The sequence below is a fragment of the Saccopteryx leptura genome, chromosome 1 (genome assembly GCF_036850995.1).
Source record: "Saccopteryx leptura isolate mSacLep1 chromosome 1, mSacLep1_pri_phased_curated, whole genome shotgun sequence".
NCBI lineage: Eukaryota > Metazoa > Chordata > Mammalia > Chiroptera > Emballonuridae > Saccopteryx > Saccopteryx leptura.
The window spans coordinates 355384836-355404024 of record NC_089503.1 but is presented as its reverse complement, the minus strand read 5'-3'; the positions used below and the strand labels follow the sequence as shown (position 1 = coordinate 355404024).

General features: G+C 36.3%; 1 protein-coding gene across 3 annotated transcripts in view; it reads left to right on the top strand.

Moving 5' to 3' along the window:
* Positions 1-19189, top strand: part of ADGRB3 (adhesion G protein-coupled receptor B3) — a 796575-nt gene that overhangs the window by 725727 nt on the left and 51659 nt on the right. For all 3 annotated transcript variants that reach the window (XM_066359103.1, XM_066359102.1, XM_066359101.1), the window contains 4 exons: positions 7057-7207; positions 9865-9934; positions 13547-13613; positions 16401-16486. In XM_066359103.1, coding sequence (XP_066215200.1) covers positions 7057-7207; positions 9865-9934; positions 13547-13613; positions 16401-16486 — 374 coding nt within the window. The remainder of the gene's footprint in view (positions 1-7056; positions 7208-9864; positions 9935-13546; positions 13614-16400; positions 16487-19189) is intronic.

The following is a 19189-nucleotide window of genomic DNA, read 5'->3' as shown; positions in this document are numbered from 1 at the left end:
ACAGTGTAAGGCTGCAGTGATTTAAGGAAGAAACATAGTCTCAACTATTATGTATATATGTATATTTTTCAAACAACCTCTCTTTTTCAGGTGCCATGTAAATTATATGTCCTTCTTTTTCCCAAGTATTAAACCCTTCAAAAGGTCTGCAGAGCCACAGGTCCACTACAATCAGTATTTCCCTCCCCCACAAGCACCCTATAAACGTTAGGCTATACTTTCTTTGCCACTAGAAATCAGCTGCACCCTCTTCTTTCAACATCTGAATTTGTCAACATTTTGATTTACCTGTTGTCTACTGCCTGTTCTCTTTTGTGACTGAATAACTTAGTCATTTTAACATGCATTGGGTAGAAGCAGAGCTCTCTCTGTTAAGATATCTAGAAATTTTGTATTACATTTTCTGATAGATATTTTGCTATACAGAAAAATTAGTATTGAATATTGATTTATATACAGGACATATTATTTTGGTATGTTGATCTTATATCCAGCCATGTTGTTAATTCTTCTTGTTATTTCTAATAGTTTAAAATTTGATCCTCTTGGATTTTCAATAAGGATATATGTGCAATGATGACAATGTTATCTCTTCTTTTCCTATTGCTTTTTCTTGTATTATTTGGTGAGGATCTCCTATACAATTTAGAATAGTGACCCCTTGCTCAAGCCAGTGACCTTGGGCTCAAGCTGGTGAGCCTTGCTCAAACCAGATGAGTCCGAGCTCAAACTGGCAACTTCGGAGTTTCGAATCTGGATCCTCTGGGTCCCAATCTGGTGCTTTATCTACTGCACCATTGCCTGCTCAGGCATATGATGTCATCTTGATATCGCTTTAGAGATGGCTACTGTTGCTGAAACCAGATTCTCTGTAGCTCATGCTGCTTTCACTTTATGAGGCCTGGCATTTTTTGAGGTCCTTTAGACTCAAGACAGTGGCATAGTTCTTAATTTAAAAATGGCTTGTTTCATTTAGGATAAACATTTCTTCACCCCAGTTCTGTTTCTTTTTTTAATTTTTCAATTACAATTTCCTTTTATTTTTATTTTGTATTAGCTTCACATGGACAGCACAGTGGTCAGACAATCATGCACCTCACAAAATGTTCTCCCTGATAATTCCCGCACCCACTTGGCACTTATGAGCCTTTTAAATCAGCTTGGATTTTATAGATCAAGTTTACTATTTTTAAAATTTTCTATTTTGTTCATTTATGCTTTTACTTTTATTAAATTTCTTTTGATTGTTTTAAATAGCCTACTTTTTTTTCTTCATTTTCTGTTGTTTTCAAAGTAAGGCTTTAATGCTTTTATAAAATAATTTTACAAGTTTTGATATGTATATTGCCTTATTTTTCAGCTCTTAATCATATATATTTTGATTTTAATTTATTTTTATTCATTATTTTAAAGTTTTTCCCTAGGAGTCCAGAATTTTAGTTTTCATTTCTAATTTCATTGCATTGCCATTTATGAAAATATCTTATATGTTATACTTTCATGAATTTATTTTACTTTCTGTCCTAGGACTAGTTAACTTCTATAAATATTTCATTTGTATTTTAGAGAAATATACATGCTATGTTTCTTATGTATAATATTGCAAAGAAAGATGAATTACTTCTATTGATTATTATATTTTATTTTTTCTACTGTTTCTTTGACTTGCTGAGAGCTATATGATCTCTTGTATTCTCAGCTTAGTTTGAGAGTTTATCCTTGTAGTTTTCTCAGTTGTTTCATAAACTTTGAAAAATTATTAGTTTCATAGAGATGTGTTTTTAGAAACTTCTCTATTGTCTGCTTTTCTCAGTATGAAAAATTCTTCATCTCTTTTAATGCTTTTTTCACTATTAGCCTTTGATTTTTACATATTTTCATTTCCTTAATTTCCTTTTCTGATCTCTTCTTCCTGATCTTTCCATGTTGTTGCATTTGATATATGTCTCTTACAAATATAGTACTGGATTTTTATTTTATTATCCAATATAAAAGTTCTTAACTTTTAACTAGTGGATTTAAAGCATTTCCATTTATTGTGATTTCTGATATGTTTGGAATTACTTCTTGTCTTATTTTTTTTATTTATTCTATTTACTAATTTGTTGTCCCTATGCCAGCCTTTGACTAAATTAATTTTTCCTTAGTCTACTTTTCTCTACTATTTTACAAATATATTATTTGTTTCTGCCTTCTGTGATTACCTTAACATTGTTACTATAAGTGCTCAAACTTTTTTTCTACTATCTAGAGTTAATTAGTGTCTTTAATATTCTGGAGAACAAAAACGGAGGCTCGGCATACTTTTATTTTCCCCTATTCCCATGTAACTTCTTCTCTCTTACTTTTTAATCCTCATTAATATTATTTTGGTATTTCTGTCCAAGTGTTTCTATTTTAAAAAATGTAAGTACATATATTTAAATTTACTTGAATTTAATGTATTTTATTACTTCCATTACTACTTTTACTTCTTTTATCTCATTCCCTCCTCCTTGATTTCTTTTTACTAATATTGATTTATATTGTCTAGCAGTTCTTTCGGACCAAATCTTGAGGTAGTAAACTTCCAAGTTTCTTTCAATTCTAAAAATATCGTTATTTCTGCTTCTCATGGGAGTAATAGTTTGGCTGGGTGTAGACTTTTATCTTCAAAGCAAATTTTCCCTTAGAATGTTGAAGATATTATTGTACTGTTTTGTATCCTGGGTCACTCCATGGAGTGACCCAGGATACTTTCTTTTGATTCAGACAGCTTTTAAGATTTTCTCTTTATTCTTGGTGTACACAAATCTTATCACAGTATATCTATGGTGGGGGAGGGGTGTGGTTATGTATGTGTGTGTCTCATCTTTAATTTATCCTGTACCCAAGAGGATTCTTCAAGTTCTAAGACAATATCTTATGATATTTATTTTAAATGCTGCCTTTCCTTGCAATTTTCTCTATTTTGTCTTAATGGAAGAACTTTTTTTTTTTTTTAAGAGAGAGAAGCATTAACTTGTTGTTCTACTTGGTTGTATCCCCATTAATTGCTTCTCAAATGAGCCCAAACCAGGGCTGGAACCATCAACCTTGGGGTCAGCCCGCACTCTCAGGGATGAGCCGATACCCTCAGATCTAGCTAGCAACTCCGGGATGGAGCTGCCAACCCCAGGATAGAACCGGCGTCCGCGGCGCTCCGGGACAACGCTGTATGCACTGCACGGCTGGCCAGGGCTGGAAATACTTTTCACCCAATTTCAGAACCTCTCTGTCATCTATGCATCTTAAATCTCTTACTTGCCATGTCTTCATCTGTGCTGCCAGTATCTAGTTTTGAATTGTGCTACCCTTCTTCAGTGGGAACTCCTCTGCTTTCTGTTTTTCTTCTCACAGTGTCTAGTCTACCACAGTTTATACTTGTTTCTTTCCAATTATTTATGAGATATTTTCTATTGCCTGTAAGGATCTGGGGTGAAGGATATATTTGAGGGTGACAGGTATAAACAGTGTTCAATTTTTTAATTTAAATACCTTTTCAAGTTTTGTAATATTTGTTAACCACACTCATCTGGTGTACAGCAGGACCAGATTGGATTTGGCAAGGCAGGCGGAGCAGAGGAGTTGGATGCATGAGTCTCGTGTTTGGTGTGGTGGGCTGTGAAGACCTGTCTGTGGGGGAGTCCCGAGCAGACACACGGAGGCTGAGAAGCTAAGACTGGAGGTCATGACAGTAGAGCCAGTGGTAGCAAGAACTGGACGAGTGACAAGATATGAAACCTGTTGATAGAAAAGGAGAATCAGAGTTTGAAATTTTTAAGTAAACAAATTCCTAGTATTTAGGGGATCCAAGGAACAGTTGGTCTTTGTTGGTTTCTAATGTGGGAGAAGAGATAAGAGAATGCTGAGCCCCAAATATTGGAATGACTGTCATCGTGGAAACGGATGTGTCACATGTGTACAATAGCAGAGTTCATGTGAAAATTGCTGTTTATGAGAGTTGTATTTCAAAAAGATAGTTTGGCAAATATAACATCAGACAAATCAGTGTGCTTTTCTTTATGTAAAGTATCTGATTTTATACTGATTGTTCACATGATTATCAAGCAAAATACAGCTTTCTCTCTCTCTTAGGATCCTAGATTTTGCTACATTCTTCATGTACGGTTAGTTTTGTGATTTTAGACCTTTGTAGTGCACATACACGCATTCCTTAGGTTGAAACAGCCGACCTCCATACTTGGAGCACTTTCAAGACCTGTATGAATTTACATCTAACCATAGGAGAGTGCTATTGCCCACAGAAATGGTTTTTTCTCACCTAGTTATGAAACATTTTCCCACACATATTGTGGCCATGTTGTTGTCCAGAGAGACATAAATTATTGAAATAATTGTCAGTAGCCACAACTACATGTATTTCAATGTGTATTAGAATTAAAGCAAGTGTCAGAAAATCCCAAACTAGCAAACATAATATATAGAGAGAAAATTAATTAAGACTTTGAACATCTTGTTATTTCTTATAAAATTTCAGTGCATCCAACACTTTTTTGTACATCCAACACAAATGTTTAACATTTCAACACTATTACACTGTTTTGTGTAACCCTATATTGGTAGTTTAAACATACAGAAAGAATCACTTTGCTAGCCAATACAGTTGAGATAAACTGGTGGAAGGAAATGACATGTGAATTAAAAAGTGCATTGAATGGAAAACTTCTTTGAAATTCAAAGTGGGATCAGGGACTGCAGATTAGGAATAAACAAGGGAATAAACTTGAAGATATTTAAACATTAACTTAGAATGAAAAAGTCCCTTTCGCTTCTTGGCCTTTTGGCTAAGATCAAATGAGAAAAAAAGTCTCAAGGTCTCAGGTATAGCAGAAATTTCAGTTGGTTAAAGCTATTACATTATGCCTGAAACAAGATTAAAGGTGTAAGGAGGAGGATCTAGAAATCCATGACTTCATCATAGTGAAGGTTATCATCTTTGTAAGAATAAAATAAAATTCTAAATAGATTTAAATACAACACGAAATAAAGCATGTGCTGAAGAAGATGGTAACACCTTTGTTAATACTATTTAAAATGAAAATGATGGTAATTATAGTCATAATCCACTGAGCACTCGTTAAATGCCTAGCACAGTGCTACTCAGCTTCTATATGTTATCCCTCTTTAAAATAATCTGGTGAGATAAACATGGCCAATGTCTTTTTATAGGATTAAAAGAACTGGAGAGCTAAATTAACATCTGGTGAATTTCCCCAGAATAAACAAATAATATGAATAATTTGGGCCTAAATTTTAAAAAGACATTCTGTTTTAGCAGTGGGTTGGAATGGATGTGGGAGGATAAAGGTTGTATTTTTATTTCTTTATTATGAGTTTTTATGATTTGTGTTTTCTAGCTCTATGTTTGTCTCTTTTCAATTTTTGGAAATAGTAAGGCAGACTGACAAAAATTAGTTTGGTTACTGGTTCTGGTTTATAAAGACTTGCATTGTAACAAGATTTACACAACGGAATTATACCGGTAGTGAGATAAGTAGGCACCTTTACCAAAAGGAAGTTGCTCATCTTTGCAGAGGAGTCACAAGTAACGAATAGTTGGCACATTAAGAATTGTCAAGTCGCATAAAGAAACATACCTATGGCCCTGGCCGGTTGGCTCAGCGGTAGAGCGTCGGCCTAGCGTGCGGAGGACCCGGGTTCGATTCCCGGCCAGGGCACACAGGAGAAGCGCCCATTTGCTTCTCCACCCCTCCGCCGCACTTTCCTCTCTGTCTCTCTCTTCCCCTCCCGCAGCCAAGGCTCCATTGGAGCAAAAGATGGCCCAGGCGCTGGGGATGGCTCTGTGGCCTCTGCCTCAGGCGCTAGAGTGGCTCTGGTCGCAACATGGCGACGCCCAGGATGGGCAGAGCATCGCCCCCTGGTGGGCAGAGCATCGCCCCATGGTGGGCGTGCCGGGTGGATCCCGGTCGGGCGCATGCGGGAGTCTGTCTGACTGTCTCTCCCTGTTTCCAGCTTCAGAAAAATGGAAAAAAAAAAAAAAAAAAAAAAAAGAAACATACCTATGAAGTCATGGCTGTGTACTGCCAGAAACTCGATTAGCTTTTCAACATGATTTGATTAGCACACACATTGTAATAATATAGAGTAATGTATTAAGTGTTTTAAAAAGCATGTTATTTTTTTGCTAGACTATTTGCCAAACCATTTTATGATTCATTCTTATACCTTGAATATTGCACTTGTTTGAAAGGAAAGTACGTAATTTTTCCTTTTCAAAGGCTGTTGCTATGTAATTTTAACAGAGATAAAACAGAGAATTATTGGTTAAAAAGGAAGGATAAAGAATGTAGGCAAAAGAATTAAGCAAGATGTCTGTAACTTTAATTAAACCAAAGAAAGGACCATTCCCATAATTATATATCAAGAAAACATTCAACTAAAGCAGTAATTTTCATTTCCCTTGAGTTTAAATTTATATTTAGGCTACTTCTCATAAAAAAATTGAACACACAAATGGAGTTAGGACATTTTCTTTATTATATATATACATATTGTATACAGCAGGGGTCGGGAACCTATGGTTCATGAGCCAGATGTGGCTCTTTTGATGGCTGCATCTGGCTTGCAGACAAATCTTTAATAATAATAAAAAAAAATAACGTTAAAAATATAAAACATTCTCATGTATTACAATTCATTCATTTCCTACCGCTCATGTTCATGGTTGTGGGTGGCTGGAGCCAGTCACAGCTGTCCTGTCCTCCGGGACAACACCAAATTTTTATTGGATAATGTGTAACATCACAGGTCATTGTATAGCTCTCACGGAATTACATTTTAAAATATGTGGCGTTCATGGCTCTCTCAGCCAAAAAGGTTCCCGACCCCTGGTATACAGCATAAAGACGACAGGGTTTCTAATTTCTGTACATAGTTATTCTGTCACAGAGGGGAAGTAGATATTTGAAATAAAAGCAATGCATGGAGATTAACAATCCTCTGAAGGACACATGATTCCCCCCTAATCAGTGTGAGTCTTTTTTGTCTCCACAGAGCATCTGTACAACCACCACTGCATTTTTGCACTTTTTCTTCTTGGCTTCATTCTGTTGGGTTTTGACTGAGGCGTGGCAGTCATATATGGCTGTAACTGGAAAAATTAGGACACGGCTTATAAGGAAACGCTTTTTGTGCCTTGGATGGGGTAAGCAAGTTAATATACCCTTTCATGCTCTTGTTAAGTTGGCATTGAATACTGATATAATAAAATAGTCAAGTGTGATTATCCTAAGGCTACATTAATCTGTGTTTAATTTGAGATATGAAAATGGAAATATATGAGGCTGTTTATTTTCAAACATTCTTTAGGATTATGGAACTAAAAATGTAGTAAATATCAGATGACCATGTAAGCAGCCAGTTAAAAATTAACAGTGAGTAGTATAAGACAATGCCTGAGATATCTACAGGCAGAAGAGCAAAGTGTACTATGCTGTGTTCTGAAAATGAAAAATATTTTCAAATGTTTAGGATTCAAAGTCATATACATTCATCATGTACTTCCCACAAGAAAACTTTGAGGAACCCATTCCAAGAGGGCTCAAAACAATGAAAGACTATAGCCATTCACGTCCCAGGGGAAGAGACATTCAGAGATAAAACAGAACCTCATGGATGGTCAGTGGGTCCTCAAAGGAAAAACGGAATGTTGACAGACTGAGAATTCATTCTTTGCCTATCTTTATTAGGAAAATTTTCTCTTAAATTGCCTTATGAAATAGATATCTTGAAAGTCTATGCATTTCATAGGGTCAAGTCTAATGTATAATTAGAATTAATTAGTTTAAGAAACTAGTTTTTGAAAACCCCCAGGATTTTGACATGTTTGCTTTTGAGTTTCAAATTACTTGCACTAAAAACACTGGGGAATTTTGGACCAAATATACAACAAATACCTAATGTCCCAGAAGACCGGAGAATAGGATGCTTGAGGGAGCTGAAAAATTACAAATAAGTGGACTTATTATAATACCAGAATAATCCATGCTGGAAAAATAGGATCAGAAACACTTAAATATTATCCATCAGGTTTCAGCTAGAGTCTGTCATGTGTGATAAATGTATTCGAGCACTTTGCCCTAATGAAATAAATGAGAAATCTGTTGAGAAATTAGAGAATGTATACTACTTATTCTTTCATAAAATTTTGTCCAGATTTTATGTCAAAGACCTTCTAAATTTGGACTAATATTGAATTTTGTCATCAGTTAGTACTACAAATCCAAGACATGTAGGTCACAGGTAAAGAAGACTCCTTGAAGTATAAAGAGTGGCACTTGTTAGGAATGGCAACTATTTTCTTTAATACCATTACCGAAGATCTTGAGGAGAGGTTCCAGCTGGTCTCCAAGTTTAAAGCAAATATTCGATGACTCTGGGTAGCCAAAATGTTGAACCAATAGCATGAGACTATCAGGAAGTCTGTGAATGGGCAGAATAGTGACATATGTTTTATTAAGGCAAGGTGCAACAGAGTAAATTTAGAAAAAATTTTAAAAATCTCAATTATATGGAATGAAGACTTAATCCTTCAGCTATGACCTAGGAGAGAATTTTTTTTCCTAATGAACTTGAACCCAGGAGAGAATTTTTTTTCCTAATGAACTAATGAAATGAAGGAAAAGGATGGGGAGGAGGAGGAAGAGGAGACATATATATTATACTATTTATAATTATATATGATTATATATATGTTTACATGAGTTATCTGATACATGATATATCATGATGTAATTATATGTGTGTGTACATAGACATATATATGTATATACAGAGACAGAGAGACCAGTATTTGTTTTAAAAATATATAGTGTGTCTCTCTGAGGTGCTTTCCATAGTTCTTGTCATTAAACTTCACGAGGCAGTATGATGTCACTGGAAAAGACTCACGGAGGAGAATAACAGGAAGGGAGGGGAAATGATAGGGAGAAAAAGGATGGGTGGAGAACATGCATGAAGGTGATTAGATTATGGATTTTACAGTAGAAAAAGGAAAACGTGGTCTTTCAGAAAAGAAGGTATGGCCGAAATTTAATAAATTTAAACAGCATAGATCAGACTGAGCTTTCTTCACCAAAATACAGGGAGGTTCCATTGAACTTGTGTAAGGCAGGATTCACATATGCATAAGCTAAAAGATGTTAGGTCCGAATGGGTGCAGCTCTGCAGGCAAGTGAATCCCAAAAGGGTCTGACCAATGCAGGGGGTGCTACCTGTCTAGAGGTCTGGGAAGAGAAATTGGCATCTATTTTCCGATCTTCATTCAAGATTATTAAAGGAGAACATTCAGAAAGCACAAAGATAGTGTCATTAGGGCCCTTCACCCTGTTCCTATATTCTTGTTATTATAAGTGAATCTTAAGGAATTAAGTGGTAAGATTTACTTTGGATATAGATCAATATGTGACCAACTAAATGTTCCACTTCTGTGATAGTCCATCACACCAGGACATCCATATTTTTCCTCTCTGATTTTATAACTGCAAATTTCCTTTATAGCAGTTTCAACCCCTAGGGAAAAGAATAACTTAAAAGATACACTAAATTTCTGTTATTAGCTTCCTATGTCAAATGCAGTGGTAACCTAGCAACATCACAGAAGTGCACTGAGTTAAAAACTCAGCTGTTGCATTTATATCTTGGTACTTGCAAGAAATTTTTAATGGAAACATACTTTGTGAAGTGGTTCAACCAAAGGCATTCCTCCAATTTAAGCAGTTCAAGTTTGTCCTACCTTTTTCTTGAGCCAGCATGCACAGTGTTTATAGCAGAACGTGAAGTATGACAATGTTTTTCTTACAGGTTTACCAGCATTAGTAGTGGCCACATCAGTGGGCTTCACCAGGACGAAAGGATATGGCACTGATCACTAGTAAGTCCATCCACAGTGATAAATCATGTTTATAGTCAAATAAATCACCAGTGTGCTTCATTAGTCTTGGTTGGCACTGCTGACGGCTTGCATTTCGTCATTGAGTCATTACCAATGGTAGAAACCGCATTAGCGAGGAATGACGTGAGACAGTTTAAATACACAAAGGTTAGGAAATAAATGTTGTAGCACTGCCTGGAATCCTTATTTCAGTTTCCCATTTCTTCATGAGACCAGTGTATTTGATTAAAAAAAAAATTTCAATATGTGCTTCGCACGTTCAATCTCTAACACAGTTTTTAGAACTAGGTAAATCTCGACACATTTACCTTTTAGAATATGATTCTGATCTGAACTTTTAATTTTATCAATAATAATATATATGTGTATCAACCAAGTTTTGTCATGTTAGGTTCAACTGTTGCTATATTAGGGTCATATATGCTGAAACTTAAAAAACAGGAGAACCAACAGATTCAGATTAGGAATTGCCTGTGCTGTTAAAGAAATTAGAAGGAAGGAAAGGGGGTTAAGGTATCAGCCCATCCTAATCATAACTGTAATACTGATACATTTTATCAGAGAATTTGTAAGTAAAGTTTATATTAAATATTTAAAACAATGCACTTGCGTATTTCACTTCATCTGTTTTGTTTCAAGTTGAGGAGGCAATTAAGAAGTAGGAAGATGTGCCCTGGCTGGTTGGCTCAGCGGTAGAGTGTAGGCCCAGTGTGTGGAAGTCCTGGGTTCAATTCCCAGCCAGGGCACACAGGAGAAGTGCTCATCTGCTTCTCCACCCCTCCCCCTCTCCTTCCTCTCTGTCTCTCTCTTCTCCTCCTGCAGCCAAGGCTCCATTGGAGCAAAGTTGGCTGGGATGCTGATGATGGCTCCATGGTCTCCACCTCAGGCAGTAGAATGGCTATGATTGCAGCAGAACAACCCCCCCAGAGGGGCCGAGCATCGCCCCCTGGTGGGCATGCTGGGTGGATCCCAGTAGGGTGCATGCAGGAGTCTGTCTCTCTGCCTCCCCGCTTCTCATTTCAGGAAAATAGAAAAAAAGAAAAAAAGAAGTAGGAAGATGTGCATCTTATTAGAAGAATCAGTATTAAAGTGAGGTGTCTGTTTAACCATCTTTAGGTTTGAGATAAGAATCACTGCTAATTAAGCCCTCTGGTGGGTTTGTCCAAATTGAATTCTGCCAAGAGACATCATTTCACCTGTTCATCCAAAACAAACTTACAAAGATCTCAAAAAGCTTGTAGAGCTTGTGTTATTAGGGCACCTTTTTTATGCATTCTGTAATAGCAAAACAATAGAAATTTAAAAAATTTTAAAATAAAAACACTCTCCCTGATAGCATATATTGGAGAACAGTGCTTACTACAGAACTATTTTTCTTTGACAAGAGTATGACTCTTTTGGTATAAATCCAGTACAGGGGGTCCTCAGATTATGACACAGTTCCGTTCCTATGACAATGATGTAACCCAAATTTTGGTGTAAGTCAAAACACACCCTAGCCTAAGTCACTTACCTATCCTAACACAGTTGTAAAATCATAATCTAGAACATAAAATTACAACTAAGCCACAGAAAAAAGATATAACTATACTGTACTGTACACTGTAGTGTAGTAACATAACAGAAAAAAATGACCAAAAAAATGAGTGTAAAAAAAAGTCCCTTCCCTTTATTTCTGTGGTTGGCTTGCACACTGGAAGGGGCATTGCAAGGTGGGAGAGAGTGACCTATTGGGAGGAGGAAGCTGGAGAGGCAGGAGAACCTGCAGAAGGTGCTGGAGATACTGGGTCAGGTGAATCAGGATTGCCTAAGGAACATGCAGGAGATGCTGGAGATAATTCTACCTGCACTACACATGTTTCATCTTACAAAGCAGCTGATGTAGAGGGTACAGGATCTGTTGCAGACCTCTCTACCTTCTTAAAGAATTGTTCCAGGCTGTTCTGGAAGGTTGATGACTTCTTCTCTTCCAAAATCTGCCTAAAGCATTGCAAGACATCCATAACAGTTCACATAGTTCACCCACATAATCTGTAAGTACAATATTAATGGCGTAAACCAAAACATGTCTCAATTTTTTTATGTTTTCATGGGAGTGAGCATCGTAAAATCAAAATGTCATATGTCAATACTGTCATAACCTGAGGACCCCCTGTATTTGAATGGCACTGTATGAGGGATAGAGAAAAAAGTAGGATTATGGATAATATGATTCCAGTTTTCAAGGAGCTTTTGAATAAAACAAATAGAATATAATGTGTAATGTTATCAGTTTGAAGGATAATTTACTCAAAAATATAGTAGAAATTGAGTGGCAATCTTAGAGACAGCAAACAAGTATTTATCAGAGTAAGGGCTTTTTCTCAGACATTTTATTTTAGAAGTTAGTGTTAAATTCTCACCCCGAAGTGGGAAAGTAGGACTTCACCTGCCTGCTGTGTGGCTAAGGGCAGTAACTAGATGCAGACTTAGAATGTTCACACAGACACACATTTGTGTTATGCATATGTTGAAATAGGTGTGTGTGTGTCATTTCTAGATTTAAAATGTTAATAAAGGTATAATTTACATAGAGTAACAGCCTATTAGATTTAGAATTCTATGAGTTTTAATAAATGCCAAAGACATGTGACCACCACCACAAGCAATATAAAGGTTTATTGTTAAAACAAATATAGAACAAGTATTATTAATCGTTGTTAATTTTGAAGGCAGCGTGTTGACTCGGTGGACTGAAAGTAATATTGAAAAGTGTCAAATTGTGCTGAGGTGCAGTTTGAAACTGGGTGAAATGGTGGACATGACCCTTTGCATCAGCAGTGATAAATTGTCCCTCACACTGTCCTCGTTTGGCTCTCCTGGATCCTGCACGTGCAAATGAACAACCCTGTAGAGCTTCCAGTGTGGAGCCCTAAGCCCTCTTCATGCTCCTGTAGTGTGATAGAATGAATGTTTTTATATAAATGGGTTGCCATATCCCTTTCAATGAAAACTTGCATCTCTTGGTGAATTTAGGAATCAAAAGCTTATCTTCAATAAATTTTCTTAGTAGGCTTGGGGAAAAGTAAGACTGGAAGGAAAAAAAAAAAGCATGCAAACTAAGTTATCCATTTGCTGCAATGATGGCTTTTAAATCAATTTCTCCCTGTATCTCAATGGCCTCAAGGAAAATTGGGCAAATGGCATGTCTAAGACTCTAAAAACACACTGTTCTTGCTTAACAGTGTATCGGGAAAATCCTATAATGGATATAAAGCAGCACTTTACAAAGTGTAATAGCCACCTTTGTATTGAAAGTCAATATAAAAATCTTACTTCAAGAGTAATTTGTGTAAAACGTTTTAAATGCCTGAAAGTCGGGCCTGACAATAAAAGTTTCTTTTCTGTGAGAAGTATGTAGTATTTCTCACTCATGAACCACTCTAATTTTAGCTTCTTCCACATCTTCTATGCATTTTTTTTAAATCACAAAACTTTGAAACTCACCAAAATTCCAAGGCTAAATGCATAACTCAGGTTATTTGTATGGCGCTTCCGTGGTTTAACACTTATCACTAATTTTTGTTAGTTTTTATCTGATGTTATTTTCAGCTGCTGGCTCTCTCTTGAAGGAGGACTGCTCTACGCTTTCGTTGGACCTGCAGCTGCCGTTGTCCTGGTAAACGTCGACATGAACTTGTTTTGTTTTCTTAGCAAAGAAAGACTACTTTGTTTCAATGAGAATAGCAGTTTTGTATTTGTTGTGTAGAAATTTTAAAGTTCAATGAATTATTGCTTAAATTTGAATGATCAGTTGCCATTCAGTCCTTTATTACTCTAAAACATTCTTATTTTGAGACTGAAGAATATTAAATGTGGGAGTGTGGAACTTCTCTTATATATAGTATTTTCATATTGGTAAAGAAGTTTAAGTTTTAATCAATTCTTCTTTAATGTATATAATTTCGTCATCTATGATCATTTCACCTTTTTACTATTCTGTATGATCTACATAGTTACTAAGATCTCTTCATCTTAATAACTGCTGCTGCCCAAGTATCAATGAGAAAATATACAATATAACCATGTGTCTCAACCGCAGTTCTTCAGACATTTGGACCAGCTATTTCTTTGTTGGGGGGGAGGGGCTGTCCTGTGTATTGTATAAGTATGCTTAGCAGTACTGCTGGCCTCTACCTACTAGGCACCAGTAGTACCCTGAAATTGTAACAATCAGAAATATCTCCAGACATCTCCTAGTTGTTTTCCAGGGGTAGAAATCACCCCTGTTGAGAACCCCTGCCATAGGTTGTGTGCAAGGATTTAAATTTTTTTCTTTTGGAATCATAAAATAATCCCTATACCTGTTTAATTATAGTAACATAAAATTTTCTTACCAATTTGTCTTGTTCTCTCTGAATTTATTAATTACAAATCTTTCTTGTCCTATAAATCTTTGGAAAATATAAGGGAGTAAAGAAATGGTCTGAATTAACTACAAAGATCCATATTGCTATGCAATTAGATTTCTAATTGGAAAATTACCCTTTGATTTCTTGAACACCTTGCTTTATAACTGTAACTTTTTCTTTAAAGTTGGCTCTCTTCTAAACTATAAAAGAGCAAAAACTATTAATTTTTCACAAGAGAAATAAATTCCAGGCATCAGTGTTAGAGAAACCATGGGAAACTGAAACAGATACATTTTAGTCTGCTGCGTTGAATATTTAATCCACCTAAATTATTTCCCTTAAATTACTAGGCTAATATACATATAACTCTAAAATAAAAAACAGAGAGTATGTGTATAATTGAAAGACTAAAGTAAAGTTTTTGGAGTAGTGATGAATCTCCTTGTGATTAAGTTGGAGATTAATAGAATCCATGAAATATACTTTTTTTCTTGTTTCAAATAATGAGAAGTATAAAGGTCAGTCTCTTGATTAAATAGTATCTTGTCAGGAAGCTGTGAAGAATAAAACCTTCTAAGTCCCTGCCTAACAGGTGCTTTAGCTCTTCCTTACACCAGCAATTAAACAGATATCAGCTTTATATTTCATCTGGCCAAAGTTTATGGAGGGAAGTGGAATTTTTGTTTTTTTCGTAACTAGTCACTTTGCTTGTGAAAAAGTGGTTTCAATGTTGTCTTTACCCATTTACATTGGGCAGGTACCAAGATTCTGTTGATTATAGAGGGTAAGGGGCAGCAAGGTAAAAAGAAGAAGTATTTTTCCTTGATTATCTTGGTTTCCGCACTAGACTGGATTCCTTTATCAGGAAGTGTGAATAGGTTGGAGAACCTTAGGTGCTAGTCATAATGAGCTGCTATGAATAGAGCACAGCTATCTCTGCAGCTTTTTTGCAGTTTTGCTTGAGAAAGAAAAAATATGTGTGATTTCATTTCACCTGTATTTAAATCCTTTTAAGTGAGAGCAAGAGTCTTAGAGAATGCTGAGAAGTGTTCAATTGAGCACATTATAAGAAATGGTGTTAATGTCTCTCTTTTGAAGGGTTGTGATGAGTTAAATAGGCTTTACCCTTTATCTAGGAAGGCATGGAGCATCAAAATGCTGCCCACCCCACAGGAGAAATAGCCACACTGCACGAGTAATGTAGGCATTCTGTTCTCCATGCTGTGGACACTGATGAAACTTTAGCACCTTTGGCATCCAAGGCTCACTCTAGCCTCACACTGTGAGACACAAAATCTTTTGACTCTCAGGCATAGGGTAAAACTAATTTAGCCAATTGATTTTATTCAGGGATGACACAGAAACAAGAATACCAGATTGACACAGTATGGCACCATTTAAAAGTTAGGCAATTGAGGCCCCGGCCAGTTGGCTCAGTGGTAGAGCATTGGCCTGGCTTGTGTATGTCCCAGGCTCCATTTCTGGTCAGGGCACACAGGAGAAGCAACCACCTGTTTCTCCACGCCTCTCCCTTCTCCCCTTCTCTTACTCTCTCTTCTACTCCCGCAGCCATAGCTCAATTGATTTGAGCACATTGGCCCTGGGCACTGAGTATTGCTCCGTGGAGCCTCCATTGGAGGAGCTAAAAATAGCTCGGTTGCGAGCATGGCTGCAGATGGGCAGAGCATCACCTCCAGAGTGGGGTTGCTGGGTGGATCCCAGTTGAGGTGCATGTGGGAGTCTGTCTCTCTCTCCCCTCCTCTCACTTGGAAAAGAAGAAAAATATGTTAGGCAATTGAATGTTCATTTTCTGTGTTAACTGTAAATTATGGATATTAAACATACTTAATGTACTTTAAAACTTTAAAGTAACATACCACTGTTATCCTTTATGTACTTATAAATATACATATTTGAGAAGTGCTTCCTGTTTACTACTGTGAGTCTTTAATTCCATCGTGGTTGTAAATTGATAAAAGAGAGTTTTTAGGAGAAACAGGGACCTGAACCCCTTCAATATCATTGAAAGGTCAACCTTTGTTTCTGTTTGACAGGTCAACATGGTGATTGGCATTTTGGTATTTAATAAACTTGTTTCCAGAGATGGGATCCTAGATAAAAAGCTCAAACACAGAGCCGGGTAAGCTGCAATTGGTGGATTTTGAAGGTTCTTGACCAGTGAACCCCATACTCCAATTCCAGATCATCATTTGCTACATTTGACTGTGCCTTGAATTATGCTCTTGATGAACAAATGTGTCTGGTAGATTCTGCCATTTAAGATTCCAATGTGCTTATTATTCTTAAGTAATGTGGCCAAAAATCTAAAAATTAAAAAAAAAAACACATTAAGAAAATCTGGGTTTGAGTCCTGGCAATGTAGCTCAGTTGGTTAGAGTGCTGTCCCACTATGCCAGGGTTGAGAGTTTAAACTCCAGTCAGAGTACATATAAGTCAACCAATGAATGCATAAATAAGTAAAACAACAACTCTCTCTCTGTCTCTTTCCCTCTCTCCCTCCCTCCTATTCCCTCTGTTTCTTCCCCCTTCTTCTCTCTCTCTGTCACCCCTCTTTCTCCCTCTCCCTCTTCCCTTTCTTTCTCACTAAAATCAATCAATAAAAAATTTAAAAAAAAAGAATCTTTATCAACTTATATATAAAAAATAAAGGCCTGACCTGTGGTGGTGCAGTGGATAAAATGTCAGCCTGGAGCACTGAGGTCAGTGGTTCAAAACCCCAGGCTTGCCTGATCAAGGCACATATGAGAGTTGGTGCTTCCTGCTCCTCCCCCTTTCTCTCTCTCTCTCTCCTCTTTCTAAAATGAATAAAATTTTCAAAAAAGAAAAAGGAAACCTGGGCTTGTGTATATAGTTTGTTTTAAAAGAAGATAAAATGTGGATGCTAGACCTAAAATCATTGTCCCTGGTGAGGGTTTCAGGGTCCCCTAGTTTTGGTCGCAAAGGACAGGATGGTAGACTGAGGATAATGTCCGTGTGAGACACACCTGGATGGGGCAGCAGACCTTAGTAGGGTGAAATGACTGCATTTTCTTTGATTAACTGTATACACCGGAACAATTCTTGAAATAATCTTTTATGAAACACTATTCTTGTCATATATTCTCATTTTATATGAGGTTTTGACTATAACTTCCTAGAAAGAGTTATTTATAATTTTCACTTGCACATTTTAACCATTTATGCAATTCAAGAAAGCATTTACTGTTATTATAATATCACCATTTCTAATAATAACTTAAAATTTCATAAACACACCAATGGTGCCTTTTTTAGGTTATATTGTCACTGTATCATCAAAATTTGTAGAAGCTTGAATGAAATATGAGTGCCTTTGAATTTCCCTTTGTATCTTCTATACAGTTTATAGCTTTCTTCTTTCTGTTTAGCTATACCTTTATTCAAAACACCCTATCATTGTTCTAATTTCTTTAATAATTCATGCTTTTATTTAATAGTTGTAATATTTGATGAGGAGGAGGATTTTAGGTTCTGTGTGTTTTTACCATCTATATAGGGATTTATAAGATAGTTCAGGTATTTTCTTCCCTGGTAAAGGTATAAGTTTAATGGTTTTTAATATAAAAATTTGGCATCATTCATATCAAACAATAGCACTGCAGTGGTGTAATAAAAACATTGGAGGTTCCTTTTTGAGGGGAGAATCATTTCCCTCTTAGAGCCTTTTTTCACTTCAGATGAGTCTCTGCAGTATCTTTAAATAGGCAGGCTTGAACCTGTGCCGATACTGAGCTTTCTGTACCAGCTGAACTTGAAGCTTTCACATAATTACTCTTGTTAGTCTGCCACAGATGGCTGGGGTTGGAGCAAGTGGTTCTTCAGTTATTTCTGTCTAGATTAATGGTGTAAGAATAAATTGATTTTACTGTGTACTGAGTATAGAAACTAAGTTCTGCCACTACTGGTATAAACTTGTATAAATAAATGTGTATAATTACTTTGGTTGGAGATATAAGAAAGTTGGTGATTAGGATAAAGCTTATAAATATATACATACATACGTACATGCTCAATATCTAGCTCTGTAATTACCAGCAGTGTGTGTCTTTGGGCATACTACTTCATCTCTGCAGCTAAGTCTCCTCACCTAGGAAATGGAGATAATGACTCTTATCTCAAAATAGAGCATGTGAAATATAATGTGTATAAATCATTAATTAGAGTATCTGGTAAATATTAAGCATTTCTCTCAACAAATGGTGGCTATTGTTATAATGAGAGAAATGAGGAAACCAAACTAAACGGATTGTTTTCAACAACTGTGACTTCTATCAGTCATGCTCCCATGCTGTCACCATTAATGATCTTGAGGTCAGAAAAAGAGATGAGATCATTAGAATGAGTATAATACATCAGGGTGTATTAAATTTGCAGTCAGTATTTTTCTCATTTATTTTGTCTGTCATATCCAGTTTGATTCACATACCTCTTTGTAAGAGATAACACAGGTTTAGGAGAAATGATAACATTGTCACATTATGAATTTAGAAATTAGTCATTTTAATCTATATACTAATGTTAAAACCTCTATCTCTAAAAATCTGACAAGAATAGACAACTGTTTCCCTGATAAAATGAATCAGGCAGTGTTTTTCTGGAGTAGAGACCATTGCTGGAGATATAGAAATGGTATTAAAAGCAGAATACCGGTTATTGTTCAGAGCAGAAAAGAATTATTAACAAATGAAGGACTCTAGGTTCAAACCATTTTTTGTGACCCTGGCCAGTTGGCTCAGTGGTAGTATTGGTGTTTGGATGTCCTGGTCAGGGCACACAGGAGAAGTGCCCATCTGCTTCTCCACTC